The sequence below is a fragment of the Tursiops truncatus genome, chromosome 10 (assembly GCF_011762595.2).
Source record: "Tursiops truncatus isolate mTurTru1 chromosome 10, mTurTru1.mat.Y, whole genome shotgun sequence".
NCBI lineage: Eukaryota > Metazoa > Chordata > Mammalia > Artiodactyla > Delphinidae > Tursiops > Tursiops truncatus.
Genome location: NC_047043.1, coordinates 19,717,617 through 19,741,885, shown reverse-complemented (window position 1 = coordinate 19,741,885; position 24,269 = coordinate 19,717,617). Strand labels below are relative to the sequence as shown.

Here is a 24,269-nt window from a genome sequence, read left to right as displayed (position 1 = left end):
AGAACTTGGATACATTGTAATGTAGTCATGCAATAGGGTATTACATAGCAGTTTTCAAAAAGAATAAATTACTGCTACAAGCAACAATTTGGATGAATCTCACAGATATTTTTTGAGCAAATGGAGCCAGATACAAAAAGTCCATACTATATAGTTCCATTTATATGAAGTTCAAGAACACATAAAGCTAATATATTGATAGAAGTTCGATTATTAGTTGCCCATGGTGGGGATAAGTGGGTAACTATAGACTGGAAAGGGGCACAAGAAAACCTAATGGAGTCCTAGCAGTGTTCTGTATCTTGATCCAGATGACAAGCTATACAGGTGTATAGACATGCAAAAATCATCGGCTGTACACTGATTTCACTTTACAGACTTCACTCTGTCATGTATCACAATAGAAAGATGAATGAGTGAATGAATGAATGATTGATCATGTTTCTTAAAAGCTGCTCCGCATCTTCCCCTTCCAAATAGTGTTTCGCACACTGGTATCCCAGATCCTGGACCGGGCCGAGCCCCTGCTTACCTCCAGCCTCTCCTCCGAAGTCATCACTGTCTTCCAGTATTACAGTTACTTTACGAGCCACGGTGTGAGTGACCTAGAGAGTTACCTGAACCAGCTGGCCAAGCAAGGTGGGACACGTTCTTTGGTCACACTGTGTGGGGCTCAGTTTGGAATGATCCCTGGTCTTTCTAGTCATAGTTTTTAGTGGTGGTAATTTTTTTTTCCCCAAGTCAACAGCTGGGCTAAGGTTCGCCTTTTAAGTGACTTCTAGACCTTTCACATTAGTGAGCCCCTTGGCAACGAGCCAGGGATTTGCTAAGCACATCCCAGTCATCCAGCAGGGGTGTGCCAGTAACAGGAAGCTGGTGAATGATTTCAGACTGCTGTCATTTCTTTCCCGCATTAATGTATTTGCCACTTGTGGGATCGAGCCCGCAGGCAGTGCTATTTTATGTTGCCCTTTTTGGTGGCGCTTTCATAATACTAAGCAGAGTGAGGTTCAGAAGAAGACCAGTGGGGTGACAGATTGGGAAGGGAAAGGAGGAGAAGGTGAAAGACCACATCTAAGGCTTCATATCCAGGGATTGAAGAGAACAGGCAACCAACGCAGGGGTGCGGCAGTGAAGCTCCTTATTGCCTTCTCATGTGGCCCTTCGAACATAAGAAATAAAATCAGTATCTGCAGTGAGTGAAAACCTCTTTGGGAGTGGAGCCAGGCCGTAAGGGGCTGGTTTCTGGTTCCCAAGTTTGTGCTCTTTTTCTCCACCCACGCTTGACAAAGAGGCAATGGAGGGGGTGGGGAGGGGAGGGAGTGAGGTGTGTTCTTGGGAGTAGACAGGTTGGCACAGCGCTAGTGGCAGAAACACTTTTGACCCTGACCCAAACCCAGGCTCAGCCCTTCTCTTTCTAGAACATTAAACCCTGCGGCACCATGTTCAGCACGGTGATTGGCATCACAGGGAGAAGAAGAAAATCTTCCTCCACCCAGGGCCACTCCAGCCTGAGCACGGGAGTCTGTGCTTAGGTCCCACTCCCCAGCCCCGAATAGCCATGCTAGTCCAGAGTGCCAGAGAGGGCAAGCCTGGGCAGGAGACGCCTCTGGTGGAAACTGAATAATATAGAAATTTACTCAGATAATTGATTTTTTTTTTTTTTAGAAAATCGATTTAGATTGTGACAAATTTAGAATCAAGAAATGAAGAGCATAGGGCTTCCCTGGTGGCACACTGGTTGAGAGTCCGCCTGCCAATGCAGGGGACACGGGTTCGTGCCCCGGTCCAGGAAGATCCCACATGCCGCAGAGCGGCTGGGCCCGTGAGCCATGGCCGCTGAGCCTGTGCTTCCGGAGCCTGTGCTCCGCGGTGGGAGGGGCCGCAGCGGTGAGAGGCCCCTGTACCACAAACAAACAAACAAACAAACAAAAAAAGAAATGAAGAGCATAACAAAGTGAGACCCTGGGGTCCTAAAACCGCATCCCCTTCCTCCTGTTACACAGCCCTGGAGAATGACCATGGGAAGAACTCTAAACCTTTACTTATCTTTTTTTCCCCTTTCTTTATACAAAGAAAAGCCGTTCATTATAAAAAAAAAAAAATTTTAGAAAACATGGAGAAGTATGAAGGAAGAGATTCAAGTCACCTATTCTCCTATTTTTAAAATATAACGTGTTTTTCAGTTGATTGTATGCTGGTTTTAAATTTCAAAATTGTGAATACTCATTATAGAATATTATATCCTGGTTTTTTAGTTTGACATTATATCCCATATTATTCTTTGAAACATTTTTTAGTTTTATAATATCCCTGCATTTAGATGCATACTAATATATTTGATTATTGTTGAATGTTTAGGTTGTTTTCTGTTACTTATTTAGCTGTTATACATAATCTTATCTGGAGACTTTTTGCTAGAGTGTTTATTTATAAAACAGTGAAGTTACCAGAACAACCACAACAGGAGAAATGGGAAATTAAAGCAAAAAAATCTTAATCATTCACAAATTTGTTCATGTGTAGAGGATGTGGCTCTATTAATGGAATGTGAATTTTGTTATATTTTCCCATCTGCACGGACCAGATACACTCTTATCCTAATGCTTTTGTGGCTAATGGATGCCCATGCTGGATACCTAGTTAAGGATTAGAGTACATAGAGCATGGTCAATTTGTCCAAATGGAACTCAGAATCCTATTTTTTATCATATTGTCCCCATATTCCAACCAACTGAATTTTTCCATCAGGGTCCAGTTTCCTGAGTGCAGACAGAGAGAAGGCTGAGTAAGGGGTCACTCAGGGTCAGGGTTTTGCCAGGCAAGTATGACTGAAATACAGGGGGCTGGGGACTTCCCTGGTGGTCCAGTGGTTAAGACTTCACCTTCCAGTGCAGGGGGTATGGGTTCGATCCCTGGTTGGGGAGCTGAGATCCCACATGCCTCACAGCCAAAAAACCAAAGCATAAAACAGAAGCAATATTGTAACAAATTCAATGAAGACTTTAAAAATAAAAAGACAGTAAAAAAAGAACACTGTAGAAACTGTTTACTTGTATTTTTTTCACTGTTATTTTTACGTGTGACTGTTTAATTCATCTCTAAGTTATTATAGTAGCCATCATGAGGTAGAAATCCACTTTTACTTTTTTCTCATATGATTCATTTGCCTTGATATAGCTATTTGAATAATCTGTCCTTTTCTCACTAAATGGAAACATCGCCTTTCTAATATGCTAATTTTCATATATCCTTGGGTCTGTTATTATGTACATCCTTGAGTCTTATTTATATTTTTAATGAACATGTTCCTTTACTGTCAGAAGGTGACCTCTGTTTTCTTCTCACTCTCCAGTTTCCATGGTTCAGACTCTGCAGTCACTGAGAGATGAAAAACTGCTACAGGTCATGAGTGACCTTGCACCCAGCAGCCTCCTGGCCCAGCAGGAAATACTCAGGACTCTGGCTCTGCTCTTAACCGGGGATGACAGTGGAGTTAGTGAAGCTGTGATGCTTTACTTGGCAGCAGCCTCCAGAAACGAGCATTTCAGGGAAAAGGTAGGGCATGAAATGATGGACATCGAGGCAGAAGCTTGTTTAACTTTATGCCATTTACTATTAATAGTTTGTCATCTTTTCCTTTATAAAAATAATTTTCTTTCACTTATTAACAATATATATTCTGTAACATGATTTAAACTACAAAAATATACTGAAAATAGTTAAGTACCTGTAGGTCCAGCCCCCAGAGAAAACTGTTAATAACTTAGTGTACATTCCTTCAGATTTTTTCTATTTTATCCATGCTAACATGGATAATTATTTTTTTCTTAAACGAGATCACACTATTCTGTTGTGCAACTGATTTTTTAAACGTGATATATCGTGGTTATTTTCTTTCCATGGCAGAACGTATCGATCTACTTCATTCTATTTGATGGATAAATGGCATCTCAGTATATGAATAACCCATTATTTTCTTATTCCGTATTGATGAGCATTTGTGTAGTTTCCAACTCTGAAAAATATTATGATGAACATACGTATGTATGTTCACGCACATGCATTTCTCATGAGTAGTTTGGGGTTAAGTCATCAAATTACTGGCTCAAACAGCTAGAATATTTTTAATTTGAAAAGCCATCACTCCTGATGCTAGGGAAGAGACAGTTTACCTCTCTCGGCTTTAATTCAACAGTCATCCAGGTATAATAAACATCTGCAATTCAAGCACATTGGGGCCCAGTACAAGCAAGGGCCTCGGTCCTCTGGGAGCCCTTTACAACTTGAACAGTCATTCTAAAAATCAATTCACGTCAACCTTCAGATCAGCTCAAGAAAATCAAACTTGGTCCTTCTTGTCCTTGGGGAGGTCGATGTTGAACTCTGAGAAGAGTTTGCTTAACTTTTCTAAGGCATTACATAAGCTAGCCTGTGGTGACATGTACTCACAGGAAGATATTCCATTCTAATGCCATTTTGGCCCAAGAGCATGAACTTCATATTGTACTTTCCTACAAAGTTCTGATCTTTTGGTAGAATTTGCTCAAAACTCTCTTCTATGGGCCAAATGCCATCACCCCCACTGAAAGAGCAAGACACGAGAGGCCATGTATTATGTGATTCCAGTCATAGAATAGAAGGCATGATGAATTGAGTAAAGAGACAGCTCTTTTAATAAACATGAATTTTAATGGATATTTTTGTTGTTGTTCTGAAGGTAGTGCAAAATGTCTTGTTTTATCTGTAGCTTATCTCAGGGAGTAAAAATGATATATACACCTAAAACTACAAACAAATCGAAGTGTCTTCACAGCGTCCTTTCTTCTTTTTCAGGCCCTGCTCTATTACTGTGAAGCCCTAACAAAGACTGACCTCTGGCTCCAGAAGGGAGCTTGCCTGGCCCTGAAAAGCCTGAAGGTAAGGTTCAGCCTCAGAGCCCCTGGCAGGTCAGCTTTGAGCTGACTTTGGCTTTGAGACTAAGCCAGGTGCATAGAACAGCTTTCTTGCTGTACTTGGAAGTACCTGCTTTAGCAGCGTTTCTCCTCTCCTTTACACTGTATATTAGTTCGCGAGTCCTTTTTGTCTTTTTCTTTAACTGAAGTAGAGTTGATTTACAATGTTGTGTCAATCTCTGCTGCACAGCAAAGTGACTCTGTTTTATACACATATACATTCTTTTTAAAATATTCTTTTCCATTATGGTTTATCCCAGGAGATTGGATGTAGTTCCCTGGGCTATACAGTAGGACCTTGTTGTTTATCCATTCTAAATGTAATAGTTTGCATCTACCAACCCCAAATTTAGTACCTAAATGTAACTTAGTTTTGTTAAAGTCGATACGTTTCAGAAAACAATTCCATTTCTCAATAGCCCACAGGAATCAGTTTGCCTGTTAGAAAAGTATCTTCCATCCCAAAAAAGAGATGACATGCTGATTTCATCAGTTTTTCTTGTGTACAAAAAAATAGCAGGAACAAATAAAATCGGCAAAGAAGTATTAAAATCCAGTGTGCCAATAAACTCCCAAATCCTTCCTGGAGAACTCTTTTTTACTAAGCAGCTCATCAATCTTAATTGTGTCAGAGGGAGGTGTAAATGGAAAAAGGGCTGAGAATTGCCAACATTAAAGAGCTTGCCTTTCAGTAGTCAAGATTTAATGTTTGACCGACCTTAATCACAAAATGTAAAATTAATCATCCTTGAGGAAAGAATGAAAAGGCCACACCTTAAAATTTGCTGAACTCTTGGGTTGGTGCAAGGACCTGCAGGCCTGATGGAACATGAAGGAAGGGATTAACACCTCAAAAGAAAAAGTTAATGACCTGTGAAGAAAAACAGCTCTGGGAAAATTTGCCTTCCTTGTTACTTGGTCAAAAAATTACCTTGAGGTGGCCAAAAAAAGCACACAGTGGTTGCTGTGTATTTGGGTGCTCTCCTGATATACAGTGACAGGTCGGTGATGATAGCTCTGATACAGGGTTAACATAAATTAAGACATGAGGATAAGTGATCTGCACCAGTTTTTGTGGATTTACATGCTGTGAAGCTTACCATAAAAGCTACAGTTTTAGGACTTCCCTGGTGGCCCAGTGGTTAAGAATCGGCCTGCCAATCCAGGGGACACGGGTTCGAGCCCTGGTCCGGGAGGATCCCACATGCCGCAGAGCAACTAAGCCTGTGCGCCACAACTACTGAGCCCACGTGCCACAACTACTGAGCCCACGCACCTAGAGCCCATGCACCTCAACAAGAGAAACCACCACAATGAGAAGCCCACGCACCTCAACGAAGAGCAGCCCCCGCTCACCGCAACCAGAGAAAGCCCGTGCACAGTAACAAAGACCCAACGCAGCCATAAATAAATAAATAAATAATTTTTAAAAGCTACAGTTTTAAAGTCTAGCTTATCCAGAGTCTGGGAGCACCAATTCCTCTCCTTTACCTTTTTCTCCTAGAGGATAGGATCCTTTGTGCTGACTAAAAGACCTCTTTCTAAACCATCTGCAGCCCCCCAGCTCCTGAAAGGGGCTCCATGCAGCATGATGTGAAAAACAGTGCAGACTCAACCAATCAACTCTTGTTAACTTGTCAGGGAAAAAAATTTTTTTTAATTAATGATGGCAAACAGCTGACATTTTTCTTTCCTATTATCAAGATGAAAACAAGCTTGAGAGGTCAAGGTCCTCAAATCCAGTGGCCCTCCAATTTTAGGTTCCCCATCTGTCTTACTGGGCTAGAATAACCCATAGTCTACCCATGCAGCTACCATTTCATAAGCCTACCTTTCTTCCAGAAAAGAAAACTGTAATTTGTTACCCAATATCGACTCCTCAAAATGACAGGAAGAGCATTTTATTTCATAGCAGGCTCTCTTTCGGCTACCTGCCTTCAATACTGGTGTTTGTAGAGACACCTGCTGGGCCCTCTTCTCCCTTTATGAATTGTCCCTGGGGAAACATCAACTCCTACGTTTTCCATCATCATCTCTATGCTAATAATTCCTCGTATTTCCAGTCCAGGTCTTCCCTTCCCATCTCTGATCAGCTTGCTCTTAGGTATCTCCCCTAGGAAGTCACCTCAAACTCCACCATCTCACCCCCACCTCTAGCCTCTGGTGTCTTAGTGGATTGTACAACCGTCTCTCAGTAGCTCAGGCCAGAAACCTAGGAGCCATCAGTGACCCCGCCCTTCTCCCACTCTTTATCCTCACTCTATTCACCTGGATTCGAGCTACCTTCCCACTCGTCTCTGCCTCCCTGCAGTCCATCCTCTCCACTGCAGTTAGAAAGCTCAGAATAAAAGACAACTCCTTCTTAAAACTCTTACATGGCTTTCCATGATCTTAGAATGATGTCCAAAATCTTTAATGTGGCTTATAAGCCTCCCATCGATTTGGACCCTGTAACAAGCTATTCCCCTTACCTAGAATGTATTTCCTTCTCCACACCCCCAAACACTACACACACACACACACACACACACACACACACACACACACACACACACACACACACACACATACACACACACACACACACACACACACACACACACCCTACCATGTGCCCAAACTTGACTAACTCCTCTAAGATATCACTTCCTCCAGGAAGACTTCCCTGATCAGACCAGGCTGCATTTCCCAGCCGTGTTCTGCCCTACCACCCTGATTCAGCCTATCATTCATCATAATAATTAGTTTACTTGTTTCACGGTCTGTCTTTCCACCAGACTGTAAAGTCCTGAGGGCCAGGACCATGTCATGTTCCTGGCTTGAGTTTCCCAGACCCTGTGAACTGCCTGGTTCACAGAGTGCTCAGTAAATGTTTGTGGAATAAACAAATAGAAGAATTCCCATCCTTGATCTTTATTCCCCTCCTCTATTTTAGTATATAGACTAAAATTAGGAATTCTTACATTAGAACTGTTTTGGAGGGAATGAGATAGAGTAGAAAGAACTAAGAGAATTGGATTCTATTTTGGAAAAGCAGGCTGGTCACTTCACTTCTCTACGTCTGGAGTCCCCTGTGAAATAGGAACTTAGCTGATCATCAGAACTCCCACAAGTACAAATCCTGGGCTCCGACCCAGAAAGTTCTAATACAGTGTGTCTGGAGTGGCACCCAGGAATCTGTACTTTTACAAGGGCGCCCTAAGTCATCTTGATACTCAACCAGGTTTGGGAAGCCCTGGGGTTTTAAAGTCAGCTACCAGCTACGAAATGCTAAGTCTCATGTAATCCCACACATAAATGTCAGAACACTATTTTAACTATTTTCTCCTTGTAGGCTACTGAAAGCATTAAAATGCTGGTGACATTGTGTCAGTCTGATACTGAAGAAATCAGAAATGTGGCCTCAGAAACTCTCTTATCTCTTGGTGAGTTGGGTTTTTTTTTTTGTTTTTTTTACATGATTGTTTATTTCTGACACCCTCAAAGGGAATGGTAAGGAAAAGTTTCATGTACCTTGTTTTAGCAATTTTTCCCCTATAGGCTATCGGCTCACACTTACACACACACACACACACACACACACACACAGTATGACTGATCAATTTCCATCTCACCCCAGTTCCTCGTTCTAACTACCTGGGTGTTGAGGGAGAAGGTTGCTCTCTGGAGCCTTTCTAGCTGATTTCATAGTCTGGGCACTATTTGGAATCAAGAACACAGAAATCAAACTATCAAGCGGAGGTCAGAGTCAGGAAGCCAGGTTGGATTGCCAGGTTGGGGTTGGCATTACCTGGAGGACAGTGATGTGTTCCCCAGGATACCATAATCCCCCACGTACCACAGCCTCCCCCAGACTCTCAGGTTAACCTCTGATTGCCCTGCGGGCCTATTGCCCCTGAGCCCCGACACCAAAGAAAAGAGATGAAGTTGTTTTTTTTTTTCTGGAATATCCAAATAACCCTTCTCCTTCACTTCACTCAGAGTATAAATACTAAAGTCCTCGAATAGAATCCGCTCAGTAATACTAGTCGGGAAAAAGCCGCTGCCCTAGTGTGACTCTAGTAGCAGCTTAAGAATGTAAGGAAGACTCTCGTGGCACTTACGGTCACCATGGCAATCACACTCATTGTCTGCTGCGCTTTCTTAGGGTTTAATAAGGCTTCATTCTGCTGTTGATATATCATGCAATGCATAGAAATCTTAGCCAACATATGTGTGTTTAAAGGATAAAACAGTTATTCCTCACGGCTTGCTTTAGGCATAGAAATTATTTAATTCCCTAAAAATGTGCCCAGGGTATTATTAGTTTGAACTTCTTTTATCCTTTAGTGTTCTGAAATAACAATGAAGGAAGGAATAGCCAGCAACGCTGCTCTTCCCACTGTAACCCGAGGAGGCTCATCCCTGTAGATGACCCAGATCCAGTTCAGCTGCACAGACAGCCGTATCTCCAGGGTTGGTCATCACACCTGCTTCACCTTAACTTGTTACAGATGTGGCTCCCCAAAGCCCCCACAGCCCACCACACCACCGGTTCATGATTCTCAACCCTAGATGCCCACTGCAATCACCAGGGAACCTTTAAAATACACCCGTACCTGGGCTCCACTTCTGATGACTCTGCTCTTGTCGGTCTGAGCTGGGCCTTAGCACTGGGATTATTAAAAGCCTCCCAGGTTGAGAACCTCTGAACTCAATGTTATGAATTTCCTTTGACCCTAAGACACAAATACTGGGGTATTTTTATCCCACACAGACGACTGAATTCATGTAGTGCAAATAGTATTTTTGATGGGAATTGGTAACAGATACTCGAGGGCTGAGGGCTGTCACAGGGCGTTCGAGGGGCTCCGAGCAGCCACTGTTTACCAACCAGTATGAATTATTTCAGTATTTGAGCCCAGAGCTGTCCAGTAGATCCCTCCGTGATGACGGGGCTGATCTATATGCACCGTCCCAGACGGCAGGAAGTATTCACATGTGGCAGCTGAGCAGTTCAACATGGCTCTTATGACTGAGGAGTTAGTTTAATTTTGAGTGGTTACCGTTTAAATGTAAGCAGCCACCTGAGGCTGGAGGCCTCTCGATTGGACAGAGCAGTTTTCACCGCGGCTCTGGCCATTCCAGCGCGTCCCGGCTGGACCTCAGTCTTGTCCGGAACCACACTGCCTGACACCCCAAAGCTCGAGCTCTTTCTCCTCCAACACCCTGCCTACTTTACAGGGCTGTTAAACGGACTAGCAGAGGAGCCAACACAGATCCAGGCCCCTGAAAACTGAATCTTAGTAACAGCGAGATGCCCTGAAACCCCGGCCCGGGTTGTGTCACTGTAAAGAATATTGGGTAACACGTGCCAGGCACTGTTTTGAGGGATCTACGTGGATTAGCTCATTTAATCCTCCTGAGACTCTATGAGGGACAGTTAATCCCAATTTACAGAGGGGCACAGTGAGGCATGCTAGGGTTGCATAACTCACCCACGACACCCAGACCCGGTCAAGCACTGCAATGGAACCCTGACCCTCTAGGGCACCTGGATGCTGTAGGTTACTGGAGGAAGAACTGAAGACCTCTAAATTGGAATCTCCCTGTGAGCAAACTAGGAACTAGCCTGGTATTCTTGGGTTTTTAAGTAGCATTCATTAGCCTAGGCATCCACAGGGGTGTGTGTGAGCGGGCAGGGAGTATGGTATAAATGTGCTTAATTTAAGGCCCTCTGTCTCTCCTCCCACTATCATCAGCCGGAAAGGCATTGCTGTTCATGTTTTATATTCAGGGTTTTGCATAAATATTTTGTTTCAAATAAAGGGTTCTACTCCAAAGTAAGAAAAAGTTGGAAACTATTGAATCAGGGAAAAAATAACGTTTGCCTCAGAAAAGTCAAGGCATGCAGAAACAATCAACAAAAGAATCTAAAAATTGATGGCTTTTGCTTATAGACGAGTTCACTACAAAGTTCTTTTAAATACACGCAAATCTCTACTTTTGTTCTAATGTATTACTGAAAAAGTTAAATGTACTGAAAAAGAAAACAACCAAAAACAGACTTTTGGTTTATTGAAAGGCCTTTATATCCAATAAATTATACAAATATAGAAGCAATATATTATAAAATCCATGATTACACTCCTTTTCTAAAACCCACTAATATCAATATATTTCCAGCATTTCGAGGAATCTTCTCTTCTGTTTTTCTTCACAGTGAACTTCTGATTGAGCACAATTAATTATTTGCATCTTTGTCTCATTTGTATTAAATGTGTGAAAGCCTGTTTCTTATCACTAGTTATCTGTACTTCATTTTCCCATTTTCTAATCATTTTTTCTTAAATAGGAAAAATGGAGTAATTTGCAGATACATGTTGGCTGTTCAAGATGGTACTACTGATAGAACCGGCCTAGTTGTTGGCTGGTAGACAGCATCAACATGTGTACAGGGCAAAGAATAAATTTTTAGCAGAAGTCTGAAAGCCTAAACTTGATTTTATGACAGATCATTGGGATGTACCAATATCTAATGTATAAAAGTGAAAGTTATGTAAAAGTTCAATGCACTGAAATCAAGGACTAGCCATACTGAAATCACTAATGCACTTAAAATATAATCCATATAATCTCTCAGGAATAAATCTATTATGTGAAGTTATTGACATCAAATGCCCATAGGACGTCTACTGTGTTTCACATTCTTTTAGTCTCTGGCATTAGCTCAGAAGTTCTTGGTTGTTCTAAACATTACCTAGAAAACAACATAATTAAGAATAGCCAAAATGACTTTTCCTCACCTAAAGTCAACCTTAGCAAAATATAGCGACCCCTACCTAAACAACTGGTATTATTATTCTGAGTGATGAATAAAAAAGTTAAGTTCAAACTGGTATTCATTTTTGATGCTCTATATGCAGGAGAAGATGGGCGGCTGGCATATGAACAGTTGGACAAATTTCCTCGAGACTGTGTTAAAGTTGGAGGTCGTCACGCAAGTGAAGTTGCCACGGCCTTTTAATTACAAGTTAACTCTGCCTAACAGCTGTCTTAATAAATGGCCCTGTTAATCAAGGTGGTGCTGTGACTTAGCTCGAAGTTGTTGAGGTTGTCTGGAAATTTAACATGTTATGGGAGGAATTCAAAGTCCTCTTTCGCAGTACTTACCTGCTTTTCCTTCAGCCAACAGAATAGGGCTCTGTGTCTTTCAGTAGATTACATGGTTGATTGCGTCTGACAATACTTAGTGAAAGAGTCTGTCTTATCTAGTATGTATGGGATTTTAAAACAGCCGTCTTTATACATTTTTGGAAGTTCTTCTATAAGCTTGAAATAGTCACATGATACTTTGGTAAATATCATATGCCTTGCAGTGTTTCCTCTGTTGTGTTCTCAGGGTTGAGTGGCCCCCTTAGTTACTAATTTTACCTTAAGTGCAAAGCAAAAAAAAAAAAGATTTCTTCAAGTAAAAGTTTGCCTGCAGAACCTGGTAAAAGATCATATTGTAAGAGTTTATTTCTTTTTAATTTCATTTTTTCAAGCCTCCACTATTTCTCTTGTTTCTTTCGTCTGTCGTGAAAATTCCAAAGGCATGTTTCCATTATGGTAAAAAAGATGGGTAGATCACTGAAAACTACTTTATTAAGATTATACCCATACTCATTTTAAAGAAGATACTCAAAACTTAAGCTTTTTTTTTTTTAAACAAGAGCCATTTTATAATGATACTTTTACAATAGAGGTATTTTGCTGCTAAGACAAATCAAACCCAGAAGTTTTCAGACAGCTGTGATTAATTCAGAAAGTTATGATGCTCCTTGAAGTAGAAGAACAGAAGTTGGAGGAATCCTAATGGGGCGGAAGCAGAGGGTCATTAACAGTGGTCTTTTCTTCTATACAAATTACCATAAGGTTAGGAAGAAGAATGACCTGAATGATGGTTACTGCCCCCAGAGAAAGCATTCATCACTGGATAGGACCCTTTGGCCAAATAGTTAAACCAACAGCTCCCGTATTGCTTCCACATCAGGATAGCAAGTCCTTTAAATAAAGTACAAGTCCATTCAGTAGCTCTTATTAAATAACTCTTCTTCCTCTTAAGAGTATACAAGGTGGGATATGCCAAGATATCTAAATAATATGTGTGAGTGTAATTTGAACTGTGGAATATCAACTGTTCTCTGAATGTGCTTATATAAAATATCATTTAGATGTCATTTTAAATATTTACATTTTAGCAAGACCTTTAAAAACAACTCATTTCATTTTAAAGTGAAAATTGTTTGTCAGGCTTCCTGGCAAATAAGTTCTTTCAACTGTGAAGTTATAATGTATATATATATTTGTAAATTTATAAATATTATATATATGCATATATCTTTCATTTTAAAGGTACATTGTACAGTCTATAGTTAGTATGTATAGTCTACAGTCTCTGTTCAATGGTTGAAATGATTTTTATAGAAAGTCAAATCACAAATGTTACAGAGTTGTTTGCTTTGTTGTTTGGGTTTTTTTTATTTTTTGAATATTGCATGAGTACTTCCATATCTTTTGTATTCACTTCTGCATTTTATTTTTGGTTGAAGGGGGTGCTTTTAGTTTTGTGGCATTTGTATTCGTCACTCTTTCAATCACGTAAGTTAAAATAAAAATTATTTTTGAATTACTAGTCTCATGTTCAGAGCCTGGTGTATTTCTTTCACATGCCCCTCTTGAGTTGGTATTTACACAACACACTACACCTCATTCTCAACTTGAGTTTATTCTTATCTTGAAATTCCTTTATCCATACATGAGGATGATATTTACTTCTCAGATCTGTTGTAATGCTAACTGGAGAAAAAAGAGCTGCATTTCATCTCATCCCTTCGTCTGGAACGTATTCCTATGCCACCTCATTTTGTCTAAGCTGCTATTGGTATTTTTATGTCTGTGGTAGGTTAGTTACGTTTCTCGGCCTTAGAGAAGTGGCCTTCTGTAGGAGGCTCCTATGCGCCCCAGCAGTGCCCTCCTCTCTTGTCACCCAAGCTGTATGCTCTGGGGCTTCCCCCTAAGAGGGCTGCGTGGGTCCTTCTTTTGTGGCAGGCTGACTATGTGGGCCGTCTGGTAGGCTTGGTTGGCCCCTAGTCTGGTGGGTTGCCAGGCCCTGCCTTGTACAGATGCTGCTGGCTGCTGTGTAGTGGGGCCTGGTCACGAGGTAGCCGGGGGTGGAATCCTTGGGGGCCCTGAGGCCAGTGCTGGCTCACTGGTGGGTGGAGTCAGGGTCCTGAAGAGTCTGGGGCTGTTGCCCACCCACGGGCAGGTGAAGCCAGGTGCTAGTGTTAGTGATGGACTGCTGGCAGGCAGAGCCAGGTCCCGGAGTCCGGCTGCAGGGCCCAGGGATCCCAGAACTGCTTTCAGATCGTTGGGGAGTTGGGGATGGCGGTTCCTGATACAGTTGGGTGTGGGGTCCAGGGTGTCCAGGAGGCTGCGTTGGCCTGCTAGTGGGTAGGATCAGGGCCCTGCTGGTCCCAGGGTAGGGTCTGGCCTGTGGGATGGTGGTTTCCTCGCTTCTGGTGTCTGTCCCCTGGTGGGTGAAGCTGCCCTGGAGACTTAAGGCCGGTTTCCTGGAGGGAGGGGCCCGTGGCCGGCCGCTGGTGGGTGGAGCTGGGTCTTGGCCCTCAGGTGGGCAGGGCCGTGTCTAGAGGTGTGTCCAGAGGCAGCTGTGGGCTCTTTCGTCTTCAGGCAGCCTGTCTGCTGATGGGCGGGGCTGTATCCCCGCCCCCCCCACCCCTTCCGCCAGGTCTTAATGATCCAAGATGTCGGCCGGCGGGAGTGTTCGTGCCGCTGACTGCTTTCTGCCGTCTGCGTCTGTGTCCCCAGGGTGAGCTGCAGCTGCCCCACCCCGCCTCTCCAGGAGACTCTCCAAGACCAGCAGGTAGGTGTGGCCCAGGCTCCTACCAATTAACTGCTTTTGCCCTGGTCCCAGTGCGCGTGAGATTTTGTGGGCGCCCTTTAAGAGTGAAGCCTCTATTTCCCCTGTCCTGTGGGGCTCCTGCAATAAAGCCCCGCTGGCTCTGGGGCCTCGTCTTCCCAGTGCTGGAACCCCGGGCTGGGGAGCCTGACATGAGGCTCAAAGCTCGCACTCCTGTGGGAGAACGTCTACAATGTATTTATTCTCCAGCTTGTGGGTCAGCCGTCTGTAGGGGGAGGGGGTATGGAATTTGATTATATCACAGTCCTCCCCTCCTACCCATTTAGTTGTGGTTCCTTCTTTAGGTCTTTAGTTGCAGATCTTTTCTGGTAGGTTCCAGTCTTTTGCACTGATGGTTGTTCTGCAGACAGTTGTGATTTTGGTGTGGTTGTGAGAGGAGGTGAGCTCAGGGTCTTTCTGCTCCCACGTTTTGGCCTCTCTCAGTGCATGTGTTTTATCACCCAAAGGTCTTAACTTTGTCTTCCCAACGCCAGCCTGCATAAACAGTTTCTTTAGGAGAGGTACCTTGTTGTAGAAATCTCGATAGACCTGTGCACGCCTTGCTAATGCCAAGGTACTGCTTCCATCACGGGTGGCTTTCCTTGCAGTAGTTACTGCAGGTGGCCATACATAGAGCCTGTGCCGTTTCCAAACTAAGCTTTCCTGTTCTACTTTGTGATGATGCCTTGCAATGCCACCGTGACTGCAACTCTGCAAACCCCATGTCCCAGAGCTGCGTTTCAGAGTTGTGGTATATATGAGCAGAGACTGTAAGCCCCCTGAGGCTAAATGAGTCTTTATTTGTATATGTTCCCAACCCAAACCCCCACCAGCATCATCACAGAGAAGCCCCTGACATTCAGCTCTGAGAGTATTTACCAAGCGATTCATTAAATACCAGTGATTGCTTAGTTACTGAGTCAGCAGTAAAAACAATTTCCCCTATATGGTTTGTTGCTGTCCTGCTTAGCTGAATTACCTTACTTACTTTATAAAATTGTAAAGTCAAATTGTAAACCAAAGTCAGCAGAAAACACCAGCACTTCTCACTATATCAGGAAAACAAATTAGTCAAATAGAAAAATAAATATTTTTATCCCTGAAATTTTCCTGGGGACATTATCTCTTATAAAACAAATATGATGGATTTTGAGAAAGTTCTAAGTACACTTTTTGCAGGGAACAACAGTTGTTTGCTAAAAACTAGTTCTCCAACTTCTCATTTATTCAACAAGTATTTGTTGCGTACTTAACTATAAATGAGGTCTGCATATGCCAGGGACTGTCCTTGGCAATGGAGCTATAGCAGTGAAGAAAAAAAAAAAAAAGAGAGGACATAAAAATCCCTACCTTTGCGGGGCTCCTATCCTGGAAAGAGGAGACAAGAAGACAGAGAAAAGGAAGCAATTCCCTGGTGGTCCAGTGGTTAGGACTCCGTACTTCCACTGCCGGGGACCTGGGAACTAAGATCTCACAAGCTGTGCAGCATGGCCAAAAAAAAAGACAGAGAAAAGTCATGTAATTGCCCAGTGTTGGCGTGGGAGATGTGATAGGGCAAAGATTACAAGTTTCAAAGAGAGTGTTCAGGGAAGGCCGAATAGAAAACTACATTTGAGGATGGCCTGAGGAACTGATGGGATGAGTCAGTCATGTGGATATGTGGATATCCCTGGGAGGAACATTCCAGGCAGAAGCAACAATAACCACAAAGACCTTAGAAAGGGACCATGCTTGATGTTTTAGATTTTCTAGTAGCCACTAGAAAAGAAGTAACAAGAACAGGGAAAGCTAATTCTAATAATATGTTCTATTTAACCTAATATATCCAAAATCTTTCAACTTGTAATCAATATAAAAATTATTAATAAGATATTTTACATTCTTTTTCTCATACGAAGTCTGTGAAATACAGTATATATTTTACACTTACAGCACATCTCAATTCAGACTAGTCACACTTCAGGTGCTCCACAGCCACGTGTAGCTAGTGGGTACCATATTGGATAATGCAGGTCTGTGTTTCCCCAGTTGTCCCAGTAATATCCTTTATAGCATACACACACATACACATGCTCACACACATGCATGCACACACATAGATCCAGGAGCCAGCCATGCGTTACATGTTTAATTTAGTTGTCATGCCTCTTCAGGTTCTTTTCTTTATTACATTTTTTTATTGATTTACAATGTTCTGTTAGTTTCTGAATCGCAGCAAAGTGATTCATATATATATACATATATATATTTTCTTTTAAATATTCCTTTCCATTATGGTTTATTACAAGATATTGAGTATAGTTCCCTGTGCTATATAGTAGAACCGTGTTGTTTATCTATCTGATGTATAATAGTTTTTATCTGCTAATCCCAAACTCCTAATTTATCCCTCCCCCCACTTTCCCTTTTGATAACCATAAGTTTGTTTTCCATGTCTGTGAGCCTGCTTCTGTCTTGTAAATAAGTTCATTTGTATCATATTTTAGGGAAGGGTGAGCTGTGACAAAGCGAGAGAGTGGCATGGACATATATACACTACCAAACGTAAAATAGATAGCTAGTGGGAAGCAGCCGCATAGCAAAGGGAGATAAACTCGGGGCTTTGTGACCACCTAGAGGGGTGGGATAGGGAGGGTGGGAGGAAGGGAGACCCAAGAGGGAAGAGATATGGGGACATATGTATATGTATAACTGATTCACTTTGTTATAAAGCAGAAACTAACACACCATTGTGAAGCAATTATACTCCAATAAAGATGTAAAAAAAATAGATTCCACATATAATTGCTATCATATGATATTTTTCTTCCTCTGTCTGGCTTACTTTACTTAGTATGATAATCTCTTTGTCCATCCATGTTGCAGCAAATAGCATTATTTCATTCTTTTTTATGTCCGAGTAATATTCCATTGTATATATGCACCATATCTTCTTTATCCATTCATCTGTAGATGGACATTTAGGTTGCCTTCATGTCTTGGCTATTATAAATAGTGCTGCTATAAATATTGGGGTGCATGTATATTTTCAAATTAGAGTTTTCTCCAGATATATGCCCAGGAATGGGGTTGCTGGGTCATATGGTAACTCTCCTCTTCAGGTTCTTTTACTCTAGAACAGTAATGGGCCCCTCTTTGTTTTAAACTTCCACATCTTACTATATTTGAAGTGTACAAGCAAGTACATTTTGTAGAATGTCCCAAATTTGGACAGGTGTCCAAATACCTACTTTGAAAGTAGAGCCAAAAGGATTTGTTGATAAATTGGAAATGAGATGTGAAACAGACGAAAGCCAACAATGAATCCAAAAATTTCAATCTGAACAACTGGAAGGAAGGAATGCCATCTTCCAATCTCCTGAGAAGCAGGAGATTTAAAGAAGACCAGGGGGCTTCCCTGGTGGTGCAGTGGTTGGGAATCCGCCTGCCAGTGCAGGGGACGTGGGTTCAGGCCTGGTCCAGGAGGATCCTGCATGCCACGGAGCAGCTGGGTCTGTATGCCACAGCTGCTGAACCTGCACTGTAGAGCCCGCGGGCCACAACTGCTGAGCCTACATGCCATAGCTGCTGAGGCCCGTATGCCTAGAGCCTGTGCTCCGCAACAAAGACAAGACACTGCAGTGAGAAACCCATGCGCCACAATGAAGAGTAGCCCCCGCTCACCTCAACTAGGGAAAGCCCACGCACAGCAACGAAGACCCAACGCAGCCAAAAATAAATTAATTTGTTAAATAAATTAAAAATCTAAATTAAACTATAAAATAATAAAGAAGACCAGGAATTTTGCTTCAGGCATGTTAAGTTGGGGAAGCCTCTTAGACATCCAAATGGAGATACCAAGTTGGTGATTGAAGGTAATTGTGTTTGGAGTTCAGGTGAGAAATCCAGTTAAAAATATAAAATTGGGAGTCTTCTGCATGTGAATGGTATTTAAAGCCATGAGACTGGTTTGTTTCCTCCAGGAAGTATAGATAGAAAACAAGAGATACAGGAACAGAGCCTTGGGGCACTCCAGTATTTAGAGGTCATAAAGAAGAGGGGGAAGCAGCAAAGGAAAAGAAGAGTGACCAGTAGGGAATTAAAAGACTATGACATCTTAGAAGCCAAGTGAAAAAAGTGTTTCAAGGAGAAACGAGTGACAAATGCTGAGGACTGAGAATTGGATTCAGCAGAATGAAGGTCATCAGTGACCCTGACGAGCAATTTCAGTAGAGTCATGGTGGGGTTAAAATCCAACTTGGAGTACATCCAAGAGAGGATAAAAGAATATTTCAGGGACTTCCCTAGTGGCCCAGTGGTTGAGAAGCCACCTTCCAATGTAGGGGATGCGGGTTCGATCCCTGGTCGGGGAACTAGGATCCCACATGCCATGGGGCTACTAAGCCCGTGCACTGCACCTACTAAGCCTGCACTCTCTGGAGCCTGCACGCCACAATTAGAGAGCCCTCACGCCGCAACTAGAGAGGAGCCCACGTGTCACAACGAAGAGCCCACACTAGCAATGAAAGATCCTGCATGCCACAACTAAGACCCAATGCAGCCAAAAATAAATATTAAAAAAAAAGAATGTTTCAAATAGCAAGTATGGCAACTCTTTGAAGAGTTTTTGTATAAAGGGGAGCAGAATATTGCACATTTTGTGAATGTGCAATAACCGGGAGGAGGGGCTGTATGAAGTCAAAAGAGTTGTTTTATTTTTTTAATGAGAAAAAGTACAGCATGTTTGTTGATGCAAAGAACCCAGTTAAGATTGAAAAATTAATAAGGCAAGAGAAGAATAGTGAGCAGTCTCCCTGAATGGAGTGAGAAGGATTGGCTGAAACCTGCATACATGGAGGGGGCATCGGTATAACAGGAGGAAAGCCAGAGGATATGGGCGCAGACGCAGGTCGGTGGGTAGATGTGATGGGGAGAGCTGTGGAAGGTCTTTTTTGATTGCTTCCATTTTCTCAGCAAAATAAGATCAATATAGGAAATCTGTGATGTAGAGAAAAACTCTATGTAGCAAATAAGCAAAATGGGCATAATACTATGAAAGATCAATGGAAAGTTCAGTACAGGTTGGAACAGTCAAAGCAGAATGGGCAAGTTCCCAGTAGGCGTCACCTAAGCAAAGGCGCAAAGACGGGAACGAGCTGAGTGTGTGTTAGGGGAAGCCAGTTTAGTTTAAGCTGAGATTCTGTGCACCAGAGAAGTGAAAGTAAGCTTGGTTTAGTTCAAACTGTAGAAGGCCTTCAATGCTAGGCTGAAGAAAGAATCTAGGCATACATGGCTTCCCCCGGATTTGTGTATTCCATTCTATGGTGTTGCTAAGCAATGCATTCCAGAGTTCTTGACTGTTCACTTCTGTTACTGCCAGTGGTGTGACTTAAGCACCCTTGGCCTTTTTACACAATGGCAAAGACCCGGGCTTACTATGCACAATTTTGGACTCAGGTTTATCGATATTTTGTGGGGCTGTATCACCGCCTCAAGAAATGCTGGAGTGTCGTTAAGGGCTTTTTCACTAAAAAGGAGGAAGAACACATCCCTCCAGCTGAGAGTATTTTTCACAAAGAAAAAATTGCAGTGCTTGGCCGTATGTTGAAGGATAAATCTCTAGCCCTTGAACAGAGAGCTCAAGCTGCCTATAGAATTGGACTGTTGGCCTTTACAGGTACTGATTTAACCAGCTGTGCTGACAGAGGTGTTCCACAGTCTTTTTGCCTGTTGTAACACTGTCAGTCAGTGATTCTCATAGCACTCGTCTTAACATTCCAATAACATTTCCTTTGCCTAAATTATTAGTTTTTTGTCTTTGCACCGCCAAAGATATTACTACTTTCCCTCAAGGATCTCATGTTTTCAAAAGAATGTGTCCATCAAATAAATTACTAATAAGGTACTTTCCTGTTTTTAATTTAAAAAGTATATATATATATATATATATATATATATATACACACACACACACACACACACACTGAAATTGCCTATCAAACTTTTCAGTATCATGAAAAAATTGAATCTATACTGAATTGATATAATTTCAACCCTTTTACAGGATAAAACTACTCAGTATTTTATTTTTTATCTTGTAAAAATGCATTACACAGACAGTAGTTCAGAAAAATCATGAAGAACTTAAGGCTTTTAAAATACCTACTAGGAAAGCCAATAGGTGCATTAGTGAAAAGCAACTATTAATGTATACTTGGCTAGAGAATTAAGTGGCAAACCATTTAAAGACACACTGCTCTGATTGTCAAGTCCAAACTTGCTTCACTTTTTTTTCTAATAAATTTCATGTAAAAAAATTTTATAGACAATCCTCAACAACACATCGCCTTATTAGAAGCTCTTGTTGGTAGCTGTTAGTGTCCTTGGTAGATCGATTAGTTTTTAAATGGGAAAATGAATTACTTCAATGTAGTTTAATAGACTACTTTCACGGAATGGTGTCCATAAGAGAAAACATTTACTGTTTTCAAGGACCAAGGGGTCCTAGGTACCAGAATGATTGAGAGCCACTAGCAGAGGACCAGAGAGAAGACGGAAACTCAGAACACCCAGGTGAGGGCGGTGTAAATGGCATCCTCCACTTGAGGCGGGCTCAGTTCCCTGTAGAGCTGTGGTCACCCTTTGGGGTAAGAGTTAGCTAATTATAAAGGGCTCAGAATCCTTTAACTTGATGTTACTTAGCCTTGGTTGTACTGGTGGGAAACAATGGAAAGGGCTTATGCCAGGCTTTGGCAAAAGCTTTACACTGCACAGAATATCCTTGGGACCATGGGACTGTGGTAGTGCAGATAAGAGGAATCCAAACCAGGTCAAAATTCCAGTGGCTAGAATCCAGCCAACTGTGCCAGCTTCTCCTCACCATCTAACTTGTCTTCATCAGTGCCTTCTTATATAGGACCTGCTTGGGGTTTGAGATTTAAACTAGGATGATCTGGGGTTCACGTATATGATGGAAGTAGAGTCAAGCACCAGGTTGGTCCCAGATCTGCAAAAGATTTGGGCTGAGAAACGTGTAAGGAGAACAGGACAGTGATGGACGACTCATGAAAAACCTCTCTCTTACCATTTAGACCCTGGCTTTGCCGCTCGGCCTTTTGGTTTTTCCTTTGTTTGCTCTAATGCTCTGGTACTTTTTCAAGTACTGAAGACAGAGACTCGGGAATGAGACCATGAGGGAGATTTGCTAGGTGAACACAGCCGGGCTTTATTCATCTTGCAGTACCGATTCATAGGCGCCTGATTGAAGGAAACAGGGAGGAGCTTTGGGCAGGCAGTGCTCTTCATATAACTCCACGCTGATCAACACACACTTTCTCATGTTCACAGCAGCACACGGGGTGGGGGAGAAAGAGGAGAACTCAAAATATCCGAAGTATCACATCCATAGCGACGAGAATATAAACACAGGAGCACTCAAATGTCACTAGCTACTAGATACACCAAATACTTCTGGAAATGCAAATGCTTGTTTTACAGGAGGACCAACTGCTGGAAATTTTGCAGCTGAGTACATGAAAGAAGTAGCTCACTTGTTGCAAAATTACAAGATGGAACCAAAAATAAAGATCCAGCTGCTCCAGAGTGTTGCATCTTGGTGTTACTTAAACCCTGTCAGCCAGAGAAGAGCCAAACATTTGCAGTTTATTCCTATTCTCGTTGATCTTTTTGATAACAGACTTGAGCCCACCATGAAAAGTGACATAAACAGCAACCTCCTGCTTAAGTTTTGGAGTTGCTATGTTCTCTCTGTCATGACATGCAATAACCTGTCTTGTATGCAGGAGCTTAGAGACTACAGTTCTCTAAAATATCACTTGCAAATGTTGGCCAGTGAGAATTGGTCTGGATGGCCCGAGAATTTTGCAGAGGAGCTGTATTTCCTCATTGGTTTTCACAGGAATTAATTTCTCTAAATCCAGTTACCTGATGCAGCTGTCTGCACCGTTGTATCACCCTGGAAAACTGAAATAAATAACAATATCCGATCACATCATTCTTCAGCGTTTTCTTTTAGATAGTTGAAAAATTCTATATACATTTTCATAGTTACTGCAATAACCAAACTTATGAAAAGCGCCACTGTTTAAAATAACCTCATAAAAATTAAGTTCATAAAATGAGAATTCATTGGAAGATGCATTCCCTATATAACTGTTAGGAGCAATGGTGTGTTTGGGGGGCTATTAGATGACATTAAGCTAAGGCACCCAGAAATGCCAAATCCAAACCCAACTCACAGCCACACCCTACAGTGGACACTGTCGTCCCACCCATATGTATCCTTTCAGCCCTATTTCAGTGACGGCCTTCCGGTTGCCACATCTTTGGCTGAGGTTGCGTTCTGGCTACCAGACCATGATCTTTCTGCACATCAGGCTGACCAGTTTGGGGGAATTTACACTGAATAGGAGCAGTGCTTACCTCCACTGGCACAACTCTGGATAGAGATGAGTACCATGTGTTCAGACACCTAAAGACAGCCTAAAGCTAGGCTCTTGGATTTTTACTCTCCCTATTTTGCCTGTTAAGAGAATATGTAAAAGAAAGCTTGCACCTGACTTTTGTACTGCCCAGCCTCATCAAAAGCTTTGTTACAAAAAATGCTTACGGAGAAGCGCTTACAGGATGTGTACCTGTTTGTGTCTCTAACTACATTAACATTTGCCTCTAGCTTAAGTCGGAGCCATCATAGATTGAACTGTGTACTTTTCCTATTTCACAGACTTGCCTTGACTAAGCTTACTTTAGCGTTATGCTTCTACCTTTCACTGAGGGGCCTGTAAAAAAAAGTAGTGTAGGTCCGTGATCCTTGCTTGTATCTATTACAGGAATGTTGTGAGGGATGTTAATCACATCACGTGGATTCATGAGGCTCTCGGGAGCCAATTTTCTCAAAACTTAAACCAGGAAAAGCTGTGTTCTACTGAGCAACTGTTATCTTTTCATCCTTTGTGGATTTTGTGAATTGTGTTAACGCCGAGTTTCTGAAACTAGAATTCGGTTTATAGTGGGAGAATAAGGGTCGGAAATCATAAGTCCCCTTTAGAAACTGGGTCACGGCCACAAATTCCTTTTTTCAAGTGCTTTTTAAATTGAATTTGAATTTTTCCTCAGAGTAATTCATGAACGTAGTTTGAAGAGTCAAATATTGCCAGGCCTCTGATGAGAAACAGAGGTTCAGATTTGGGCCTCGAGGCATTTTTATGCTAAGCTATGATTTTAAAATCGCTCTCCAAAATTTTAACAAATGGTTGCTATTTTCCTTTGCTGTCCCTTGTAAGCTCATCTCTCTCCAACATTTGGATTTTCTTAGAAGCAAATCCACGGTAAGAATTTGAGCACAAGGGCTTTATTTGCTAATCTTCATGTGGACA

General features: G+C 42.1%; 2 protein-coding genes across 8 annotated transcripts in view; both read left to right on the top strand.

Moving 5' to 3' along the window:
* The window catches only part of RIPOR2 (RHO family interacting cell polarization regulator 2), a 210,242-nt gene extending 196,631 nt beyond the window's left edge, over positions 1 to 13,611 (top strand). For 5 of the 6 annotated variants that reach the window (XM_019945181.3, XM_019945182.3, XM_073810403.1 and 2 more), the window contains 5 exons: positions 481 to 639; positions 3,356 to 3,558; positions 4,837 to 4,920; positions 8,290 to 8,380; positions 11,861 to 13,611. In XM_019945181.3, the coding sequence (XP_019800740.1) occupies positions 481 to 639; positions 3,356 to 3,558; positions 4,837 to 4,920; positions 8,290 to 8,380; positions 11,861 to 11,961 (638 nt within the window). In that variant the 3' untranslated portion in view covers positions 11,962 to 13,611. The other variant, XM_073810402.1, reaches the window with a different exon arrangement.
* A 260-nt stretch (positions 13,612 to 13,871) lies between these two features.
* Positions 13,872 to 24,269, top strand: ARMH2 (armadillo like helical domain containing 2). Of its 2 annotated transcripts, none has more exons than XR_012334363.1 (2): positions 13,872 to 14,859; positions 22,372 to 22,476. XR_012334363.1 is itself a non-coding variant. In XM_019945190.3 (2 exons), exons 1-2 carry the CDS (start codon positions 20,290 to 20,292, stop codon positions 22,797 to 22,799), a joined length of 690 nt encoding a protein of 229 aa, XP_019800749.1. In that variant the 5' UTR covers positions 17,559 to 20,289; the 3' UTR covers positions 22,800 to 24,269. The 2 variants fall into 2 exon arrangements, 1 of the variants encoding a protein (XP_019800749.1); XM_019945190.3 differs by lacking the exon at positions 13,872 to 14,859 and adding an exon at positions 17,559 to 20,551 and having other exon boundaries at positions 22,372 to 24,269.

Coding starts and splice junctions, on each gene's coding strand:
- ARMH2 (XM_019945190.3), top strand. CDS start 20,290: ATGGCAAAGACCCGGGCTTACTATGCACAATTTTGGACTCAGGTTTAT. Junction 20,552..22,371: donor TGGACTGTTGGCCTTTACAG/GTACTGATTTAA, acceptor CTTGTTTTACAG/GAGGACCAACTGCTGGAAAT.